Source organism: Lagenorhynchus albirostris, chromosome 16 (assembly GCF_949774975.1).
Source record: "Lagenorhynchus albirostris chromosome 16, mLagAlb1.1, whole genome shotgun sequence".
NCBI lineage: Eukaryota > Metazoa > Chordata > Mammalia > Artiodactyla > Delphinidae > Lagenorhynchus > Lagenorhynchus albirostris.
Genome location: NC_083110.1, coordinates 6458015 through 6481241, shown reverse-complemented (window position 1 = coordinate 6481241; position 23227 = coordinate 6458015). Strand labels below are relative to the sequence as shown.

At 38.4% G+C, this 23227-nt stretch overlaps 1 protein-coding gene across 3 annotated transcripts in view; it reads left to right on the top strand.

Annotated features, from left to right (window-relative positions):
- The window catches only part of B3GALNT2 (beta-1,3-N-acetylgalactosaminyltransferase 2), a 58161-nt gene that overhangs the window by 21325 nt on the left and 13609 nt on the right, over positions 1 to 23227 (top strand). For 2 of the 3 annotated variants that reach the window (XM_060126505.1, XM_060126507.1), the window contains exons 3-6: positions 3726 to 3826; positions 7652 to 7845; positions 12852 to 12947; positions 22070 to 22180. In XM_060126505.1, the coding sequence (XP_059982488.1) occupies positions 3726 to 3826; positions 7652 to 7845; positions 12852 to 12947; positions 22070 to 22180 (502 nt within the window). The remainder of the gene's footprint in view (positions 1 to 3725; positions 3827 to 7651; positions 7846 to 12851; positions 12948 to 22069; positions 22181 to 23227) is intronic. The other variant, XM_060126506.1, reaches the window with a different exon arrangement.

Genomic DNA, 23227 nt, shown 5'->3' with positions numbered 1-23227 from the left:
GAGTGATCCTTTTAAAATTAGTCAAATTATGTCAGTTTTCTGTTCATATTCCTCCACTGACTTCTCTTCTTGCTCAGAGTGAAATCCCAGGTCTTTACTGTGGTCTTTGACCTTATCTACATCTACTTTCCTGCCCTGGCCACCTCACGTGCTTCAGTACCCTAAATGTGCTCCTGCCTCAGGGCCTTTGCACTTGCTGTTCCCCCTGCCTGTACCATTCCTCCACTGCATGTCCTCATGGCTCACTTCCTCACTTTCTTCAGGTCTCTGTTTAGATATCATAGCGCTATTCCAACTCTGTCTTCCCTTACTTGACTTTATTTTTCTTTATAATACATATCACCAACTAGCACGTTTATTATATTTGTATATTTATAAATTGTCTTTCCTCACTGGACTGTGTTTTATGATCATAGGGGCTTCAGCTTTTTTCATTGATGTATTTCCAGCACCTTGAACCTAACTTGGCACAGAGTAGGACACTCAAAAACTATTGAGGGAATGACTCAGAGCTAAATATAATGAGTAGAATTAACATTCAGGCATTCACCAGTAATTTATTTGTTATCATAGCATTCTTATTTTAAATTTAGTAAGCTTGTTGATTTGTTTTATAAAAATGATGGGATACCTCTATAAAAGTAGATATTAGCCGGAAACTTCTTCCTGGGGCAGAGTAATTTTGTGGATCTAGTAAAACTATTGAAGATAGCTTAAAAAAAACAAATTTGGTAAATATCTGCAATAATTTAACACATTTATTCATTTCTGTTTATACTTTTATTCTAAATGCTAGTTGTTTATAAAAGGTATTCTGCCTTAATTGGCCGTTCGTAAAAGAAACCGTTTTCATTTCTGTGGTTATGGCTTACTTTCAGGTCTTGCATTTCACTGAAGGAGCCAGACCACATATATTTCAAGGACGCTATTTAATTAAAAGCCTTTGTAGTGAAGCTGTAAGTTGTCAATTTCACAAGTATTTATTAAGTATTCTCTGTATACAGGTAGTATACTATGTATAGTAGAATACATAGATAAATACCATATAGCCAGAGTCTTTATGGAGGCTTGGAGTTTAGTAGAAGGAAATAGATGTAATAGTGTAATAAAATGTTATATGTGCTATGAATTAAATAGATACAAAATAGCTTGGAGTGTTTGGGAAATTCCATACAGTTCTGTGTATCTGGAGTGCAGAGATTATGGGGTAGGGAGTATATGTGTTTGTGGGTGAGTGTGAGAGAGAGCACTTAGGGAAGGAAAGAGAAGCAGAGAGAGAGAGATTATCATATAAAAAGGAAAGAAGGGAGGGCTTATAACTGTTACAACTGTTAGAGGTAGGCAGTGACCAGATTGTGCAGAACAACGTGTTGAGAGTTCAGGGAGCCGGTGAGACCTATTTAGCTCAGCCCCTTAGCAGTCCTTGTCTAAAGTGGTGACCTTTTAAGGAAATAAGGTAATTGAATGTAGAACGAGGAAGAGGACTCTAGGATGGTTGCTAGCTTTCTAACTTGGAGAATAATGAAATCATCAATTAAGACAAAATGTATTGATACTAGATGAGAAGAGCAGGTTTCTTGGGGAAGGAGCTTAGTTGTGATTTGTTGAGTTTGAGGTATCTGCATGTACCTGTGCTGGTAAATGTTTATTCACTGGCTCTCTGAAGAAAAGCATGCTTATATGTATGTATATGTTTATTATAAATTTTATTGATATGAAGACTGGAGCACATAATTGACAGATGATAGGTATATAATGCTCTCTATTATAACTTCCATATTGATTCTCAGAATGCGTCATTGTTTGCCAGACTTCTGTATCTATAACCAACCTGTGGCTGCGGTTGACGAGAGTGTAGTTCTGACATGAATATTTCCTTTAAAGATTAAGACTAAGTGACAACTAAGGTATGTGACAGAACTCTACTCTTAGTCTGTGAAGTGACGTCTTTGCTGAATCAGATGATAGGTTTTGAACAATGGAAGAGTATTTCCTCAATTTTTTGTACTATTCACAATGGAATGGCCAAAAACATGTCACATTTTTAAGTTTGATCTGCAATACTAACATTTTCTCCATCACTTTAAGTCTAGACAATCAACAGAACAATAAATCAAACCCTTATTTGTAGTGCTTGCCAGTTTCCATGCTTTAAGTGTTCCCACCATGGCCAGTTTCAAGCGACTAATGTGATGTCTCTGAACACAGAGTTGGGGAAGATAGGCAGTGGCACACCATTATGATATCCCCATCATACAGATACAGTGGATACATATAACATCAGAGATGATAGAGAAATAAATAAGAAATGATGAATTTGAGCATTTATTTCCTTTGTTTTTAATATAATGTATTTAATTGTAAGTTTATAAATCTAATTTTTAATAAAAGCTGTGCTTAATAACCAGCTCACAAAATTCTTGAAAATTTTGCAGTTGGCCCTCATGACCCAGTAGCAGCAGACTGTAGTACACAGCTGTCTGTGGGCCGTCTAGGTGAAGATGTACGATTAATTCATGGATCTTTTCCTTAGAAGTTGGGTCTAAACTAGAGATGCTAATTCAGGAATCATTCCCAGGCTGGTTGAAGCTTTGGGGATAGAAATTGTCCAGGGAGAGCAAGTGGAAAGAGTGAGTCGAGTGAGAAGCGATCCCAGGGCAGAGCCCTGGGGGAATATCCACTCTAATGGATGAGCTGGGCAGGAAGAGGCAGGGATCCCACTGAGCAGGGCCACGTGGAGAAAGAGAGCTTTCTAAGGAGACCTGCATTGTCGAGCCCCAGAGAAGTCAAGTAGGGAAGAGTTGAAGAGTGTCTGTTGACTGAACAGCAGATTGCTAGTTGTATTGGTGGTAGACATCTCGGTGGAAGTGGTGGGTACTGAAGCTAAAATTTCCGTTTTATAAAATGAGTGGGAAATGAGAAACCAGAGGCTGCAGTTTTAGATGTTCCTTTGTAGGACTTCACTGTAAAGGAAGTGATGGGGACAAGGACGGATGGTAGGTGGATAGAAATTAATGTCAGACTTCATCGTATTTATAATGTGTAGGGAAGGAGCCATGGGTTACAGGTGGCTAGTGAAGCAAGGTCTACGAGAGGAGGGGTCCTCTTCTGGGGTAGAAAGACTGCTCAAGCAAAAGGAACACTTTGTGAAATAGAAGAAAGCGAGTGAAGGAGATTGCAGGTATAGATGTGTTTTTACGTGTGGGCATATGAAGTTGTCTTTACCGTAGTTTGCTGTTAAATGGCATGAGCATTTGCTGGTGGCCAGGCCGAACGTACCCACTCCTGCTTTAATGTAGTCCTGCAGTAGAGGGCTTACACATAAGTCACTTGGTAGTTAGCAACTCCTAGTTTGCCTGTTCCCCCTTTTTGCTAGACTAGAAGAATTAAGTTAGGGGATTCCCTGGTGGCGCAGTGGTTGAGAGTCCGCCTGCAGATGCAGGGGACACGGGTCCGTGCCCCGGTCCGGGAAGATCCCACATGCCGCGGACCGGCTGGGCCCGTGAGCCATGGCCGCTGAGCCTGCGCATCCGGAGCCTGTGCTCCACAATGGGAGAGGCCACAACAGTGAGAGGCCCGCGTACCGCGCGCAAAAGAAAATTAAGTTATTATTAATCCTAATAAATACTAGTGTCTCAAAGTAAAAGCTCTGAAATGGGCATGAGGAAACATGCATGTGCAAGGTGAAGATCAGTAACTGATGTTAATGCCAACACATCTCTCAGTGTGCTTGTGAAGTTCATAATAGGTGCTCATGGCTGTGAGGTGCCTGTGGAAGACAGGGAAGATCCTTATTCCTGCAAACTACTCAACATCACGCATCCAGGTAAGTCTTCTTTTTCCTCAGCCTTATGACTGCTGTATACACTGGTCTTCCTTTACCCACGAGGGATACATTCCAAGACCCCCCGTGGATGCCTGAAATCCTGCTAGAACCAAGCCCTGTGTATACCGTGTTTTTTCCTGTTCATACATACCGATGATAAAGTTTAATTTATAAATTAGGCACAGTAAGAGATTAATAACAGTAAGTAATAGTAAGATAGGACAATTACAACAACATACTATAATAAAATTTATGTGAATATGGTCTCTCTCTGTCAAAATATCTTATTGTACAAATTTAATGCCTTTTCCATTTAACTAAGCACTTTTCCTGCACGTAGTCATAACTTTGGCCGTTTGAAGTGTGACAGCAAAATTAGCACAAATTTCTTTTTCCTTGTTTACAACTTCAGAGAATATTCTTGCGGTAGATCTTAGCAATCTCAGCATATGATTTTTTTTTCCTTATTAAGTGGAGAACTTTTACCCATTCACTTGAAGGAAGCACTTCATGGCTTCTCTTTAGCATATCCGAATTGCCAGCATCACCACTCTTGCGCTTTGGGGCCTTAGTTAAGTAAAATAAGGGTGACGTGAACACAAGCACTGTGATGCCTCGAGGGTTGGTCTGACAACTGAGGTGGCTACTATGTGACTCACCGGTGGGATATGCTGGACAAAGGGATGGGTCACAGCCCAGGCAGGGTGGAGATAGATGGCATGAAATTTCATCATGCTGCTCAGGACAGCATGCAGTTTAAAACTTATGAATTATTTCTGGAATTTTCCATTTAATATTTTTGGACCACAGTTAACTGGGTAACTGAAAAGCAAAACCACAGATGGCAGGTTGGGGAGGGGGGGATTACTGCACAGGTTTGATGTTGAGGAAGAGTTGTTGAGCTGAATAAGTACCGTGGTCTGCTTTTAGCGGACTAAAATCAAACTTGCCTCAAAATGTAGCTTTCATCCTTCCTGACAGACTAACCACTCTGGGCATCTGTGAAGACTCTTCATAGATAGATATGTAATTTTAGGATCCAGGAGAGTTTATTTTTCAGTATGATTCAAACGCATCTGGAAATTCCTTAAGCATAGACAAATCCTGAGTTACTGAAGTTTAAACTTAAGGAAAACTGCTGATTTCACCAGCCTGCTGGTTTATAATAGCCTTGATACAAATATTGTGACTCAGCTTTCTCTAAGAATTATTGCCTAAGCTTCTGCAAGAGAAACAAATAGTAAAAAAAATTGAAAATACAAGTAATATTTTTTTATTCCTTACAGTTAAAAATTTGTGATAGTTCTGATGAGGATGAAGAAAGGTGATCCTAGTTAGGTTCTCCGTTTTACCAGGGAACCAATTTTAGAAATTTGATAACTCTATACCTGTATATCTTTATTTATTAGCATTTCCCATTATGTTCAGCTGTGGTTCTAAGGGAGATGAAACTCTCCCAAATCTTAAATGTACTGATTATGACTTCAGGTGTTTTAAGATTTGTCACACCACTATAATTATGTGCACCTTGCCTTTGTAGGCAGCAGTAGTGTAATGGTTAAGAGCGTGGGTTCTGGAGTCAGGCCTCCTGGCTTTAAGTCTAGGCTGCATCATCTTCTAGCTGTATGACCTTCGAACAATTATTTACTACTCTGTGCCTCAGTTTCGTCATCTGTAAACTGGGGGTAAACAGTACTTACCTTATAGGGACTGACTTGAGGATGAAATACGTTGAGACATATGAAATATTTAGAATAGTTCCTGGGACATGTTCAGTATTTAATATTGTTATTTTTAAAGGACCTGCCTTTTTGTAAAATTGGGTTGCAATCATATTTTTTAATGAATTGGACCATATTTTCAGGTCTGCATTGTAAAGCAGAGGTTTCTTACTTAGGATGTCTATGAATTTAGTTAACAGTGTAAGCAAAATTTTGTGTATGATTGTTTTTTTCTGGGGAGAGGGTGCTTTAGCTTTCACTGGGGTCCCAAAGGGACCATGAACCTAATAAAATATTGTATCACTGATGATGTAAGAGTAGCCTAGAACAAATTATGTTTGAAATCCAAAACCAAGCCATACCAAATTTTAAGAAACCTTACCTTTAGATTAACCAGACTTTTACCATTTTAAGTGCTATTATTCATTAATGGTAAAAGAGTGGACTTTTTCACTAATAGAAAATTTTCATATATATAATACCTAGGTTACCAATTTTTAAAAATAGATATAACTAAATTACCATTGAACCTAATTTTATCTCTTTGATAATTTAAATGGCATTTAGATTTATTTAAATACCTTAAGGTCGCCGTGAACATTAATCATCATGATACTCTTGGATGTATAGAAGTTTGATTAATAGCATTATCAAAGCAGCAGGCTATCTTGTGTCCAGGTAGCTTGAAGTTCAAGGAGCATTTGTTTTAGGTAGAAAATAGTTGTGTTATAATGTGCTTAACCTACTGCCTTTAATGGACATGCTTCACTTTGGATATCCTATTTACTGAGTATATTAAAGAGAAAAACTTTTGTTATTATCCAGTATATTTGGAGTCTAGACTCTCCGGCCAGTGCTTGCCCCAGCCCATGACAAAATCTGTATCCTTCTTTTTTCCCTCCTGCTCATGTGTGTAATTGGGAAGGAGCCATCAATTCCATTTAGTCACATTTTATTGAGCATCTACTAAGTGTAAAATAGCATTCTAGGAACTCTAAAGTAGGGATCCAAATGATCTGCTGGAGTATGGGAAGAAAACAGGATTTATTTTTATCTGAAAATTAAATGTAATCTTTATTAATATTGAATATATTAACTGACATTAATATGTGTATATTTTGTACATAAATATGACATTAATATGTGTACAAATGTTTTTAACTGGGTTGTGTGATCTGTAAAGTTGGAAAACCACAGCTCTAAAAAAATACAAAGAACTTTGATAAAATAATCTTTTAAAATAAGTTTTTATGTTATTTCTCAAGGTGACACTGATATTCTCAGCCATATTAGCTGCTTCATGTAATCTATCCTGATTCATTTATGGTAATTGAGAAAATTTTCCAAAAAGGACTGTTTTTGGCTTTGATTAGACAGCTCTGGGGAGATAGAAAAAGCACTGAATTAGAAGTCAATAAATCTGGGTTTGATTCCTGGCTCTGCCACTTTCTGTGACCTTAATCAGATGTATCTCTGGGCCTCATTTTCTTAATCTGTAAACTGGAGATAATGTCACAACCACATAGAGTAGTTGTAAAGATTAAATATGATGGGAGGTGGCACATAGTAGGTGGTCAGAAATGCTTACTGTGTTTGATGTGCTTGTCTTGTTAGTTGAAGTGATTTCAGTTACTTTCGTACTGTGATAATTGCCCAACATCACAAAAATTGCTCAACAAGACGTGGGATTTTTGGAATTTGCAGAGCAAGACTAAATTTACTCATTGTTTATGACTGCAATTAGTACTGTTTTTATTATCCCCATTTATCCAACCTTTCCTAATAGATGCCTTTAAATTTAATATTCCCCTGTAGCGTTTATACATACAGACGCACACGTGTATAAAAAAAGTTTATTAAAGTAGTTCTTAAATATTTTACTTAGATGTGGTTGAAAACTTCATTCTTAAATTTCAAAATGAGGTTTTTTTTTTTTCTGGAAGCAGCCATATTTCTGAAGCACTTTAAAAATTTATTGCCATTTGTGAAAGAATTATATAACATATAATTATCTAGATTTTGCTATCAAGCCCACTTCATATTAGTAAAATAAAAGTTTGTTTTCGTTTGATTATGTAAAACTCCTTTTCTCATTCTTCCTTAGTTTTGAATCAGGAAATTGAGGCGTTCAGTCTTTTGGAAGACACTTCATCAGGGCTCTCTGAGGACCGAGTTGTCAGCGTGAGCTTCCGAGTTCTCTATCCAATCGTTATTACCAGCCTTGGGGTGTTTTATGATGCCAGTGATGTGGGTTTCCAGAGGAACATCACCGTCAAGCTTTATCAAGCAGAACAGGAGGTATGCACTGCTTCGTACATGCTTTTCCCCACTTTTCTCTTTCAAAATCATCAGCTTTTCCTCATGGCAATGAGTAGGTTGGGAGACTTCCACCTTTCTTCCCTTACTGATTAGACACATTATAGTGTAATGTATTACAGTGCTAGTTTGAGGAGAGAATTCTAATGAATAAATGTGTTATACCTAGGAAAGGAGGAGTTGGACCAGATTAGAAATTTCCAACCTAAAATCCCCTAAATCCTAAGGAATTTCAAAAGTTGATAACGAATATTTAAAGTTTGGGACTTACAGGTATAAGCAAGTCTTATTGCCTCTTTCTTCCAACCCTAAAAGTCTATCACCATAATACAGGCTAACAGCTGCTTTAAATCTTTTTTGTAATAAGGGTGTAGAGAGAATAAAAGTTTGAAACAGCTAGGGTTACTGTTTCTGATATTTGAGAAAACCTAATTTGTTCACAGAGTGTATCTGAAGGAGTGTAGCAAGGAATTGTATTTGAAAAGATCTGTCCCTGGGTTTTAAACTGCAGAAATCTTGAAAGAATTATACAATGAGCACCCGTATATCCACCACCTAAATTCTACAATATTTTGCTGTATTTGCTTTATGACGTCTATAGTCATTCATTGATCTTTTTTTAAAAATGTATTTTAGATTAACTTACAGGCATCAGTACCCTTCAACCCTAAACATTTTAGTGTGCATATAATTAACTAGACTTTAATATTTGTTTATGGTTTAAAAAAATTTAGAGTATAAGGTGCATTCAGTTGTTTAAACTGTGTAAACCTGTGTAATCCAAACTCCCATTACCCAACCCCATTACCTAGAGGCAACCACTGTTCTATTTTTTTTAACATGGACTAGTTTTGCCTGTTGTAGGATTTTATGTATAGATAGAATCATATACTAAGCACTCTCCTGTGTAAGGCTTCTTTCACCCAACATAATGGTTTTGAAACTCATCCATGTCATTGTATCAGTGAATTTTTCCTTTTCCTTCTTTTAATTGCGAAGTTGTATTCCAACAATATATATGATGTTTATGTGTTCTGTTGATGGGCATCTGGAATATTTCCAGGGTTTTTCCTCCTTTATTCTGTTACTGTGATGAATTACATTTATTAACTTTGCAGTGTTAAATCAATTTCCTATTCCTCTTGATCACAACATATTATTCTTTATATATTGCTGGAAATTGTATTTCTTGTGCATGGCATGTAGTTGGGTCTTCCTTTTTATCCAGTCTGGGAGTCTCTGCTTTTTACATGGAGGGTTATTCCATTTATATTTAATGCATTTATTAAAGTGGTTGGATTTCAGTTTTTCATTTTGCTATTTGTTTTCTGTTCTACTTTTTTTATTTGTTTCTCTTTTCCTCTGTTTCCTGCCTGCTTTCGGGTTAATAGAGTATTTTTTACAATTCCATTTTAACTTTTCTGTTGTTCTTTTAGCTACAGCTCTTTGTACTATTACTTTGTGGGAGCTTGGTTGACATAAGAATTACAATATATATCCTGAACTTTTCAGTCTTCTTTAAGTTAACGTTGTACCCCTTCATGTAAAATATAAGAACCTTGCCATTATATAATTCCATTTACCATCCCCTGTCTTTGCTCTAGTTGTCATATGCCTTATATCTATATGTGCTATAAATCCCACAACACAGTGTTACAATTTTTGCTTTAAACAGCTAACTGTATTAAAGTAATTTAGAGGAAAAAGCCTTTTATATTTGCCCACTTACTTACCATTTCTGGTGCTCTTCATTCCTCCTGAATGTCTCCTTTGGCCCAAATCAAATCCTTTACCAATTTTTGTAGTACAGGTTGACTGGTGATGATTTTGCTTAGTTTTCATTTTTCTGAAAATGTTTTTAATTTGCATTTATTCTTCCCCTCCTTTATTTTTGTGGGATATTTTCTGGATATTGAAATTCTGGGTTGCCTTTTTTTTCTTTTCAATATTTTGAAGATGTCATTCCAGTGTTTTCTGGCCTCCATTTTTTCTGGTGAGAAGTCAACCTTCCTTATGTTGTTCCCGTGTATGATGTATGTAATATGGGTTTTGTTTTTTTCCTGGCTAATTTTAAGATTTTTCTCTTTATATGTATTTGGTTTTAAGCAGTTTGGCTGTGTTGTACCTTGGTGTGGTTTTTCTTTGTTCTGCTCAAGGTTTGCCAAGTTTTTCAATCCATAAATTTATGTCTTTTACCAAATTTGGGAAACTTTCAGCTCTTATTTCTTCAAAAATTTTTTCCCAGCCCCATTTCTTTCTACTCATTCTGGGATTCCAGCCACATGTATGTTAGACCTTTTGGTACTGTCCTGCAGATCACAAAACTGTTTTTTCTTTTTTTCAGTTTTTTCTCTCTTTTTCAAATTTGATAATTTCTGTTAATCAGTATTCAAATTTATTGACTCTTCTGTCATATCAAATCTGTTAAGCCTAGCCAGTGAATTTTTTTTTTAGATATTGTACTCTCTAGTTCTAGAATTTCCATTTAATTCTCTTTTGTAATTTATATTTCTCTAAAATTTACTATTTTTCTAAATTCATTTTGAGCATATTTTCTCTGTGGGCTTGACCTTACTTGTAATAAGAGTTTTAAAGTCCTGTGTCTGCTATTCTAAATTGGAGTCATCTTGGCCTGTCTTCATTGATTATCATTGTTTCTCTTGCACATGGTAACATTTTCCTGTTTTATCTTACATCGAGTAACTTTGGATTATATCCTAGATATTGCGAATAATTCATTATAGGATCTCTGGATCCTATTATATTCTTTGAGGAGTATTGATTTTTTGTTTGTTTCTTTTAGCAGTCAGTGAAATTAGCTGGGCACAGACTCTAAACGCTGTCTTCCTTGTAGTGAGCAGCAGCTGAAATCTCTAGTCTATTCTTTTGGACTTAGATGGGCTGCTTGGATTCTGTTTTGAATATGTACTTCGTGAGTCAGCCACAGATTAGGACAGAATTTATGTGAAGAACTGAGGATTCTGTCTGTGACCCTTTCCTTTCTGGGGTTTTCTTCCTCACTTGTTAGCTGATGTGTTTGTCTCCACCCTGCCTTCTGCTTTGCAAACAGAAAGACTGCAGTTTTTATTTCAGAATTTAGGTGCCCCCTGAGGTATGCCTCAGACAAAGAGCCATTAAAAAACAAAAAGTGGGGGAAGCACACCCAGTGTCTTTCTCATCTCCTTGATATTGCTTTTCCTCCAGTTTCTGCCGGCTTTGTGTGCATCCCAGTGCCTTAAGCTCTTTCTTTTTTTAAAATGTTTTGTCTACTGTTCATAATTGTTATCTATAGGAGAATTGGTCTTGATATCACTGGAAGCAGAACTCTGTTCATTTTTTTTAGGCGTCTTTTAAAATGTTTTTATATTTATTTATTTCTTGGCTGTGTAGGGTCTTAGTTGTGGCACACGGGGTCTTAGTTGCGGCATGCGGGCTCTTTGTTGTGGCATGCTGGTTCCAGAGCCTGTGGGCTCAGTAGTTGCAGTGTGCGGGCTCCAGGATGTGTGGGCTCTGTAGTTGTGAACAGGCTCCAGGGCACATGGGCTCCGTAGTTGCGGTGCACAGCCTGTCTACTTGTGGCGCACGGGCTCAGTAGTTGTGCCACACGGGCTTAGTTGCCCCGTGGCATATGGGATCTTAGTTCCCCGTCCAGAGATTGAACCAGTGTCCCCTGCATTACAAGTTGGATTCTTAACCACTGGACCACAGGGAAGTCCCCCTGTATTATTGTTAATGTTGGTTGTTACTAACAGGGTACAATGTTACAGTCAGCAATAAACACACAAATAAAGGTTAAATTTCTTGTTTGCAGTTTATCCTAGTCCTTTGTCCTCTAAAGAATTTATGTAGTTTGTAAATGTGCTTAATGACATAAATATAAATATAAGAGAGGGAACAAATCTTAGTGATGATTCCAGCCATTATGATTCCAGTGAGAAAAGCTTTGTCATGTTACTCAAGTATGGAGTTCATATATTATTGTGGTTAAAGGTTTCATTGATATCGAAGCTCAAATAGGTAACTGGAATAGCAGTACTCCGAATTCCACTGTCAACCTTATCTAGAAATTAGGATCAATCTTGAATGTTTTTTGATACTTAATTTTCTTAGTAGATATAGTCTTTTTTTAAACTATTCATAATGTTTGAGTTGTCATTCAAGTTGTTTGGTTCAGATGTACAGTATTTTGGTCATGTTGATTTCACTTTTAGTTGCCATGTTTTTACCCAAGGAGAGGTTAATCTTTGTCCTCAAGGAAGGCCTAATCCCAGGTGGATCATAATGGGTTCACAGGGAGTCACGATGTAAAAAAATATTACCCTAGCGTTGCCAAGAGCTGATGTTAATGGAAGAACTACGCTAACTCATTAACCCCCTTCATTCTGAACTTCTGCATGGTCTTGGTGGCTTTAACAGCAGCGTCCCCTGTGGCAAATCGGTGTCTAGAATAGGTGTGAGAACAAGGAAGTGTTCTTGCCCAAAGCAAGAAGTAAGGGCCCAAAGCAAACAATAGACATAATGAGGATCAGTTCTCTTCTATGTTCCCTTTTTTGTTTTTGTTTGTTCTTCTAAAGGTTCTTTTAGAAGGGGGATTCCTGAGTACCTTTGTTCTATGTAGAAATCTGTGATCTTTCAGTTTATTCTTAACCCTTTGCGGCTAAGCCTAATAAGTCGGCTTAATTTAACACCTTACACTTCCCCTAATGCTCCTCATTTCAAGGTGTCTTTTTTTTTTTTTTAAGGTTATCTGGATTATATTTAGTGTTTTAGAACTTCATGACAACTTTGGTTATCTTCAGTAGCTTTATTTAATAACCATGATTGCACTAGAAAACCCGAATGATGCCTGAACCGCAGTAGAACAATGTTAGTGACTGTGGTCGGGGCAACTGAGAATTTAGCTGACCAACATGTAACTTGAAAACTTGCTGCATGTGCTGTGTCTGACATAGGGTATTTCTTCTTGTCTTTTTCCCCCCGATCTGTAGGAGGCCCTCTTCATTGCTCGCTTCAGTCCTCCGAGCTGTGGGGTGCAGGTGAACAAGCTGTGGTACAAGCCTGTGGAGCAGTTCATCTTACCAGAGGTACAGGCTGTAGTAAAGAGACTCTGGTCGGCCTGAGGATGTGCTTCCAGAGGCAGACACTGCATATTCTCCTGCCAGGACAGCTCTCCAGAGTGTTGGATGAGGCTACCAGCGGGGATGTACTAAGCTGTAGCACTCTGCATTCCTCCCTCCAGAGAGCTACATCGTACCCCAAAGGTTCCAAACCTCACTTTGAAAAGCGTTGCATGTTACCATGGTTTATTTAGTGGAGTAGAGGACTGCATGAGTGCTCTAGTGACAAAGGATAGTAATAGGTGTGGTTGATAGAAAGACCAGGCACAGGTACCATTTGAGTAAATCAAATAGTTTGCTTATCTAAAGAATAGGGGGGTGGAGGGAAGTGCAAACAGGATAATGGCAAAGAGATCTGTCACATTTCCAAGATGAATAAAACTTCTCCAAGTAGTGGAAGATGTTTGAAAACATAACTCTTAGGTAGGGACCACCTCAGCTGCCAGGTGCCCTCATCAGCCCTGGAGTTAAGCCCAAATGTGTTTGTGTTACGCTGTGTATTACACAGCTGGACATGAACACATTGTTCATCCGTCAGCCTCAGCCTTTCCAGGCTATTGCAGTCTTGTCTGAGTACATTTCTGAACAGCATGCTTTGGAACCACAGTGTAGGGGTCAGTTTCCCGGTCATCCCTGGCGGTCACTTTAGACGAGCTCTAGTTGACAAGTTCCCCCGGCGACATGAACGCTGAATTAAGATGTGGAAGCTGGATGATTGACCAGCCCTGCTGGCTAACCAGGAAACATCTTTCCACCACCAGGCGTGTGGGTTGCTGTTCACATTTATGCAACAGCAAAGTCACACATTTTATAAGGTGCTGTGTATCTTTGGAGTTGAGTACAGGTAGTTAAACTTTGCATGTTAATTCTGTGACTGTTAAAGGGATCTCCTTTGTTTCACCTATGGGTACCTCTGTTTAAAAGCATTTTACAGAAAAGCAAAACTAAAACATACTGGAAAAAATTTTCCAGTTTCTCAGTGTTATAAAAAAGACTGTAGTGACCATCCTTACACTCTGTTTTGTGTACATAACAGCTTATTTTCTTAGGATGAATTGTTGGTTCAAATTTCTGCACATTTTTGAGGCAGATAATTTCTTTCTGGAGGACAGTTTAGCAGTTTGTATCAATTTGAATAATCATCAACATTATATGAGAATGCCTATTTACCTATATATATGACCTTTTAAAATTTCATATATGAACTTTCTTCCTTGTTAAATGAAGTATGTACCATCAAAGGTATCTCTTACTCTTAATTAAAAGTAGTGGCTCAACTAAGTAGTATTGGCCAAGTGTTGGATCTCAGTTTTTGAAGGAAGCTTCTCTTTGGTTTGTTTACTCATTGACTCAGAAAATATTTATTGAGAACTTAGTATATGCCAAGCACAGGGGCTATTTGAGACGTAGTACAAAGATCCCTGCCCTTAAAGCAGCTTATGTCCAAGTGAGGATAGAAGAGCCAGCACTGATATTCTGCTTAGCTTGCTGTGTCCCAGGCACAGCTGTAAGCAGATTTCCTGCACTGATTGGTCCGCTCCTTTAGGATTGAAGCGAGTCATCGGTGAGGGTCCTGCCTTTCTACCCAGAACCAGCATGGGCAGAACCTCACTCAGACTCTGTGATTCCCAGGGGAGAGGAGTGTGACTCTGAGGGGACCAGGAGCACGAGCGCCACGTTAGGTGCTCTCCAGAAAGGTCTGGAGCCTGCTGGAGGGTTGATTTTCACAGACCACTCACGCGGGTTGGCACGAATAGGAAAGGAGAGGCTGCCGCGCCTGGAAGGCAGCGTGGGCAGCACGTTCGGGTGCAGGTGCCTGAGCAGCCGCCTGTGGGTGAGGTTGAGTCCCTCGCTGCCACTCGATGGCTCTGTGACCTGGAGCAAGCTCCTTCGCCTCACTGCGTCTCTTCCCTCCTTTGTCAGAGGCACCCAGTTCAGAGGGTTACGCTAGGGCATAAATGATTTCCTAGATGGAGAATGTTTAAAACATGCCGACACATGGTGAGCATTCGGTAAAGAAATGTGCGCTGGCTTCTTCAGTGCTGGTCCTCCTCTGGACTTGTGGTTCTTCAAAAGCGGTGTCTCTCCCCCGGGCCGTTTGGCCCTAGGGGACACTTAGCAGTGTCTGGAGACAACCCCGTGTGGAGCAGCGCTGGCATCTTGTGGGCAGAGGCCAGGGATGTTTCGAACATCCCACATCATACAGGACACGTCCCCACAGCAGAGAATTATCTGGCCCCAGATGTCAGCGGTGCGCAGGTAGAGAAACTCCAAGAGGAAGGAGTCACAGTGTGGGGCAAGGAGAAAGAAGATAAGCTGTAATATTAACTTCAGGCTAATCAGTCTTATGGGGCCTGCTCCATTATCTTGGTCAGCCTTGTAGAAAGAATTACAGTGTTTGATGAGTCCACAAAAAAACATTACTTTCCCTTAGAATGTCCTTGTCCTTAGGAAATACATGCTGAAGTCAAGGTGAAATGTATTTTACTTTCAAGTGATTGAACAACAAAGAACAACAGAAAAGAATGTGTGTCTAGAGACAGAGATAAAGCACATGTGGCCAGGGACTTCCCTGGCGCTCCAGTGGTTAAGGCGCCACGCTTCCACTGCAGGGGGTGCAGGTTTGATCCCTAGTCAGGGATCTAAGATCCCGCCTGTTGTGCGGTGCGGCCAAAAAGTTAAAAAAAAAAAAGGCACATGTTGCCAAATGTTAACAGTTGGTGAGTCTAGGGGATTTGGGTGGTAATTTCAACTTCTGTAGGTTTGAAGCTTTTCAGAATAAAAATTAGGTTGGGGCAAGGAGCTGCCTTCCTTGCCAGTGTTCAGGATGGTATATATGGCAGTAGGTACTCAGGACGGGAAGGACTCAGCCAAGTCAGGTAGTGGCCGTTTTAGTTATTAAGACTTCTACTGGCTAAAGCCTTGTGATCTTTATTTCCCTTGATGCTTTAAGCTAAACTAGCTTTTGGTTTTTCATTACATCTGAATAACGTTTTTTCCTTCTATAAACACGCAGTTATTTAATAGTGTCTGCATCTGGGGGAGTAGGATTATGGATGATTTTTATTTTCTTCTCTCTGTGTATCTATTTTCTAAGTGTGCTGAAATATATATTAGCTTTTATTAAAAGAAAAAAAACTTTTAAAGATAACATATTCTTTCCTTTTACACAAAATCCTATTTTTGTTGAAAACCTGTTTAATTTTATATAGATACTCATTTTTGCTGCCTCAAGCCTAATTGGGCTTCTTTGCACAGAAAACATGATAGTGATGAATGGGTTTGCCTGCCTGCCTACCATCAGCAGAGTATGCCCGAAGAAGAACAGATCGTTGATCCCAGTTGCGAGGGAGAAGTGGTTGATTTGTTCATCATCTTATTCCTTCCACACTTCACAGTCGGCTAGAGTAATGTCAGCAGTATGGCTTGTCAGCTAAGCAGGGCTCTTGCACTGTTTTCGTCGTGTGACTCACTAAAGCATAAATCTCACTGGGGGTCACAAATTTAAATGGAGACTGCTGTGTGTTTCTTTTAAAATATTTATTTCTCTAATTTCATATTTCTCTTAGTGCACCTGAAACCTGAAACTAATTTCAATAAAAAGACTATTTTCATTCAACACGAGTCACTAGAGACAGTATTGTTAGTATCATGGGTACTTATATACTTATTTTTTATGAAAGTTGAAATTCTTTAGAGGTAGTCATTTCTCCAATCCACAAGAAATCGTTAACAGTTACAGGTACAAAAGTACTGTGTATGTTTAAGCTACTCTGTTGGTTTGGATGACGAGTTAGAAATAGGACACAGAAGAGCGGACAGCATAGGTTGCACATAGCTCACTTACGTTATGGGTGAGAGGACTGATGAGAGCTCATTTTTCCAACCTACACCATGCTGTTCTTTCCTACCTTTTCCTTTGGTTTTATGATTTTAGCAGGGAGTTGCCATAAAGAAGCTGTTTCGCATCTGCAGAGATTCCTGGCTTTGTGATTACTTTGAGTGAGAGTAGAAAGTAGGCATGTGAGAGAAGTGGGGAATAGAAATTTAACTGTGCCATGGAGCAGCTGCAGGGGAGGTGGAGAAGGTAGAACCCCTCCCTCCTCTCATAACAAAAACAACCGGTTATCAGTTGAGTGAATAAAAAAGCAGGATCACTTTTTGGGCCAATGAGTTTTTCTGGTAATTAGTTTAGTCAACATTGTTGATGTTATATCACAACCCAGTCAAACAAAATGGAATTGGGTGCCAGGCAGAGTACAGGTGCCAAGGGTCAGTTGACTGGACTGGACAGAGAATTACTTGATTTGTCATCATATTTGCCAGATTTGTAGTTTCAAGGTGAAGCTTTTCTGAGGTCACTATAGCTTTTACTTTGGTATGGTTCGTTTGGAACTATAATTGCAAAGATTCCCAGTGACCTAACTGCCACCTCCAGGGGACACTTACCTGGAGTCCTTACCCTAGTTGACTGCGGTTTTCTCTTAGCTTATATGATATGCATTCTTCTGGTTCAGCTTAATCTGGCCCAGTCCTTCTTCCCAGTACATAACTTCATTATCTCCTCTTTCGTTTTCCCCTTAAACGTTAATCATTAGGATCTGATACCCAGCCTTCTGTTTATTTTACTCATTCTTCCTAGACAGTTTCATCTATTACCACCTGTTTACTGCAGCCCAGATTTCTTATGAACTCCATACACACTTCAGCCACCTACTGAACTCCTCCACTTGGAATGTCCCCTGGGCGTTCTATGGTGATAGCATCTCCAGCCCACCCATTCTCATCTCCTCCTGTATTTTCAGTCTTGGGTCATAGTATCTCCTTTTTCTCAGGCACCCAAACCAGAATCGTGGGCTTTAATCCTCAATTCTCATATCCAAGCACTCACTACGTCCTATCATTTCTTTCTCTGAAACTTATTTGGTATCAGTCCTTCCAAACTTCATCACTATTAAAGTTTTACAAGAAAGTAAAGTATCCCAAGGGGAAGAGGTCATTGTTGCCAGGAGAAAGACACATGATTAACCCAAAGCAGCCTCACACAGTCGAGGGTCTAGGACTTAGCTTTTGGGTCCTAATGCTGACCTTGCGGAGTGTATAAACCAGAATGTCTATTGATTCATGTTCGATGGGTGTTAGCTCATTAGAGTGGTTTGAATTCTTGTGGCCACCAGCGAGGAACCTCCTTCCTGATATGTCAAGGCACCTAAAAAACAATCTGAACCGTACTTGGTTCGGGCATTGAATTTGATTACAGCAGTGGGAGGTGGTGGGTGTTTTTGAGAGCTGCCTCATTCAGGTAGGATGTGACCAGAGTGCTTTATATCTTCCAATTATTCTATCTCCCCTTAGACATTGCTACTTGTTGCCAAAATTCTCTCTTAGACCAGCTTTCCTATAGTGTTTTAAGGTATTGATTTTACTAATTAAGCTTCAACCTTAGAGCTCTTCCCAGTTATTGGAAACATTGTTTCTTTTACTTGAAGAATTTAATTAGTTCAACTCAGAGGGCAGTTTCTTTAAATTTATTTATTTATTTAATTGAGATATAATTGACATACAACATTATATTAGCTTCAGGTATACAATAAAATGATTCAATATATGTATTTGTTGCAAAATGATCAACACAAGTCTAGTTAATATCCATCACCAGACATAGTTACAAATTTTTCTTATGATGAGAACTTTTAAGATCTCTCTTAGGGGCTTCCCTGATGGCACAGTGGTTAAGAATCCACCTGCCAGTGCAGGGACATGGGTTCGAGCCCTGGTCCGGGAAGATCCCACATGCCGCGGAGCAGCTGAGCCCGCGAGCCACAACTACTGATCCTACGTGCCACAACTACTGAAGTCCGTGCGCCTAGAGCCCATGCTCCGCAACAAGAGAAGCCACTGCAATGAGAAGCCTGTGCACCGCAAAGAGTAGCCCCAGCTCACCACAACTAGAGAAAGCCCACGTGCAGCAATGAAGACCCAATGCAGCCAAAAAATATATATATAAATAAATAAATTTATTAAAAAAGAAAAATCTACTCTCTTAGCAACTTTCAAATATACAATACAGTATTATTAACTACAGTCACCAGGCTGTACATTACATCCCCAAGACTTATTTTTTTGTAAGCAGAAGTTTGCACCTTTCGATCACCTTCACTCGTTTTAGCCACCTCCCACCACCCACCTCTAGCAACCACCCATCTGTTCTCTGTATCTATGAATTCAGGTAGTAGATTTACTTGCCTCCTTTTTGTTTATTTTAGATAAGTGAAATCCTTATGGTATTTGTCTTTTTCTGTCTGACTTACTTCACTTAGTGTAATGCCCTTGGGGTTCATTCGTGTTGTCACAAATGGCAAGATTTCATTCTTTTTAATGGCTAGTAATATTCCATTGTATATAGATACCATATTTTCTTTATCCATTCATTCATTGACGAACGCTTAGGTTGCTTACATGTCTTGGCTATTGTAAATAATGCTGCAGGGAGCATGGGGGTGCATATATCTTTTCGAGTTAGTGTTTTCATTTCCTTTGGATGAGTACCCAGAAGTGGAATTGCTGGATCATATGCTAGTTCTATTTTTAATTCTTTGAGGAACCTCCAAACTTTTTTCTGTAGTGGCTGCCTCAGTTTACATTCTCATCAACAGTGCACAAGGGTTCCGTTTTCTACACATCCTTGCCAACACTTGTTATTTATTTTTTTCAGTACTAGCTGTTCTAACATATATGAGGCGATATCTCATTGTGGTTTTGATTTGCATTTCCCTTATGATTAGTGATGTTGAGCATCTTTGCATGTACCTGTTCACCACCCGTATGTCTTCTTTAGGGAAATGTCTATTCAGATACTCTGCCCATTTTTAAAACTGGCTTCTTTGGCTTTTTGTTATTGAGTTGTTTGAGTTCTTTATATATTTTGGGTATTAACTCTTTATCAGATACATGATTTTGCAGATATTTTCTCCCTTTCAGTAGGTTGCCTTTTCCTTTTGTTGATAGTTTCCCCTGCTGTGCAGAGCTTTTTAGTTTGCTATAGTACTACTTGTTTATTTTTGTTTTTGTTGCCTTTGCTTTTGGTATCAAATCCAAAAAATCATACCCCGAGACGGATGTCAAGTAGCTTACTGCCTATGTTTTCTTACAGGAGTTTCCTGGTGTCAGGTCTTATGTTCAAGTTTTTTTTAACACATTTGAGTTGATTTTTGTGTATGGCATAAGTTAGTGGTCCAGTTTCGTTCATGTTAAGCACGTGGCTGTCCAGTTTTCCCAACACCATTTGTGGAAGAGACTGTCCTTTCCCTGTTGTATATTCTTGGCCCCTTTGTTGTGAATTAATTGACCACATATGCGTGGGTTTATTTCAGGGCTCTATTCTGTTCCACTGATCTATGTGTATGTTTTTTTGCCAACACCATATTGTTTTGATTACTGTAGCTTTGTAATATAGTTTGAAATCAGGAAGCATGATGCTTCCTACTTTGTTCTTCTCTCTCTAGATTGCTTTGGCTATTTGGGATCTTTGATTCTATACAAATTTTAGGATTGTTTGTTCTATTTCTGTAAGAAATGCCATTGGTATTTTGATAGGGATTGCACTGAATCTGTAGATTGCTTTGTGTAATATGGACATTTTAACAAGTTTTAATTCTTCCAATCTATGATCATGGATCCATCATCATATGATCCATTTATTTGTGAATGGATAAAGAAGATGTGGCACATATATATAATGGAATATTACTCAGCCATAAAAAGAAACAAAATTGAGTTATTTTTAGTGAGGTGGATGGACCTAGAATCTGTCATACAGAGTGAAGTAAGTCAGAAAGAGAAAAACAAATACTGTATGCTAACTATATATATATATATATATATAGAATCTAAAAAAAAAAAGGTTCTGAAGGACCTAGGGGCAGGACAGGAATAAAGATGCAGATGTAGAGAATGGACTTGAGGACACAGGGAGGGGGAAGGGTAAGCTGGGACGAAGTGAGAGAGTGGCATGGACTTATATATTCTAACAAATGTAAAATAGATAGCTCGTGGGAAGCAGCCGCATAGCACAGGGAGATCAGCTCGGTGCTTTGTGTCCACCTAGAGGGTGGGATAGGGAGGGTGGGAGGGAGACGCAAGAGGGAGGAGATAGGGTGATACATATATATATGTATAGCTAATTCACTTTGTTATAAAGCAGAAACTAACACACCATTGTAAAGCAATTATACTCTAATAAAGATGTTTAAAAATAAATAAAATAATTCTGAAAGAACATTCTTAGTATATAAAATATACAGTATTAATTTATTAAAGCTTACACAGATTAATAAGAAAAATATAACTCAGTAGCTAAATGGCAAAGAAGCATGACAAGGCAATTCCCAGAAGAGACTACAATTCATAAACATCATTAGAAATCAAAAGAAACACCAATTAAATGAGGAACCATTTCTTTAAATCTACTAAATTAGCTTAACTTCTTTTACTAATATCCCATACTGGGAAGAGGACAATGCAACTGGTATTCTTATAAATTGCTAATGACCCTACAGGTAGAATTTGTTTTTGAAAAGCAGTTTGGCAGTGTGTACCAAAATCCAAAGTATCTCTATTCCTGTCCCAGTAATTTCACCTCTCGGAATTTATTTTAAATAAAAAACAAAGTATTGGGGAAAAATAAACATTTACACCAAAACACGCCTCACATTATTTTAGTAGCTGTTTGGTAGTATCCAGATGTCCAACGGTAGGGAGATGTCTGAGTGGATCAGGATGCATTCACTCAGCAGTATTGCTACAAGTACTTGAAAAAGAGCAGTTGTAACAGCAGCAGTTGCATAAGGAAATGCCTTTGATGCAATGGGAAATGACAGCAGCATGTAAAACTGTCTATAAGGTCTTTGTAACTATTGTTTTAGACGTGCTTTAAGATATACACCAAAATGTTAGCATTGGTGTCTTAGCGCGCAGTAAAAGTTTTAACCAATGTGTCTTAGAAAAAACAAACTCTTCTCTAGAAACTTACTTAAAATCTAAATGACAGCAATAAAGAAACCGACTCACTGTTCATCTTTCCACAAAAGAGCTTTGAAGGTACAATCGTGTGGGAGAGCCAAGACCTCCAAGGCCTTGTGTCAAGAAATCTCCACAAAGTGACAGTCAACGATGGGGGAGGAGTTCTCAGAGTCATCACAGTAAGTCATTCATTTTTAAAGGTTGTTTAGCACACCTTAGCATTTTTTAATATGTAAAAGTGTTTTTAAGTTTATTTTTACATCAACTCATATGGAACAATGAATCTTATGTATTTTAGAACATATACACTAGAAAATGTTGAGGCACCACATAGTAAAGATGAAAAACTCAAATGTTGTATGATTTTGTAACTTCAACCTTAGTAAATATATAGTTTTGCCTTAAGTCTAGTGCATTTTAGAGAGTGCGATGTTTTATTTCTTCATAGTTTCTAAGTTAATGTTCTTTTAAGTTCACTTACTCTATAGTATTCAGAATATTCACTATCTCACCTTGATAGTATGATGTCAGTTACAATACTATAGATAAAAATATTAGAAAGTAAGGTTGAGTATTCACTTTCGTTTATGTTGGGATTTGTGACTTTGTTTTCATTTGCCAAATTTTTTTAAAATTTGAAACAGTTTGACAATAAATTTCTCAAAGTGTAGGATGAAAAAGAAGGTGTAGGCAAACTTAAAATGGTGAACTTTAAGTAAACAAGTGGTATATGTGCTGATGTCAGACAGAATTGTTCTCCTTGATGCTCTAATCTAATTAGGAAAGCACTTGGCATTTAAGGTCACAAGCTTAGTACATTCCATTAAATATTAACCTTATTCACGTAAATTAATACCTGAATTTGAAATGAAAATCATGTGGTTTGTTATTACACGTTCAGAAAACATCTACTGCACACTGTGAGCCAGGCACAGTCATGGGCAAAACAGGCCCATTACTGGCCCACAGTGGAATTTATAGTCCAGTGAAGGGAAAAGACACTAGACAGATAGACCCCACAAATTCATGTGTAATTACAACCTTAGCCTTGTAGGCCATGTATCAGATTTCATTCTTGATTATGAAAAGTCCTTTATTTAAGACACAGTGTTTTACGGATTTATAGTTTTTTTCTTTCCTTATTTTCAAAGCAAGTGCCTTTAATATCTTGCCTCCTTTTCTGTGTATGAAACTTAAAAATATCCAAAACATGCCAGAATTCTATA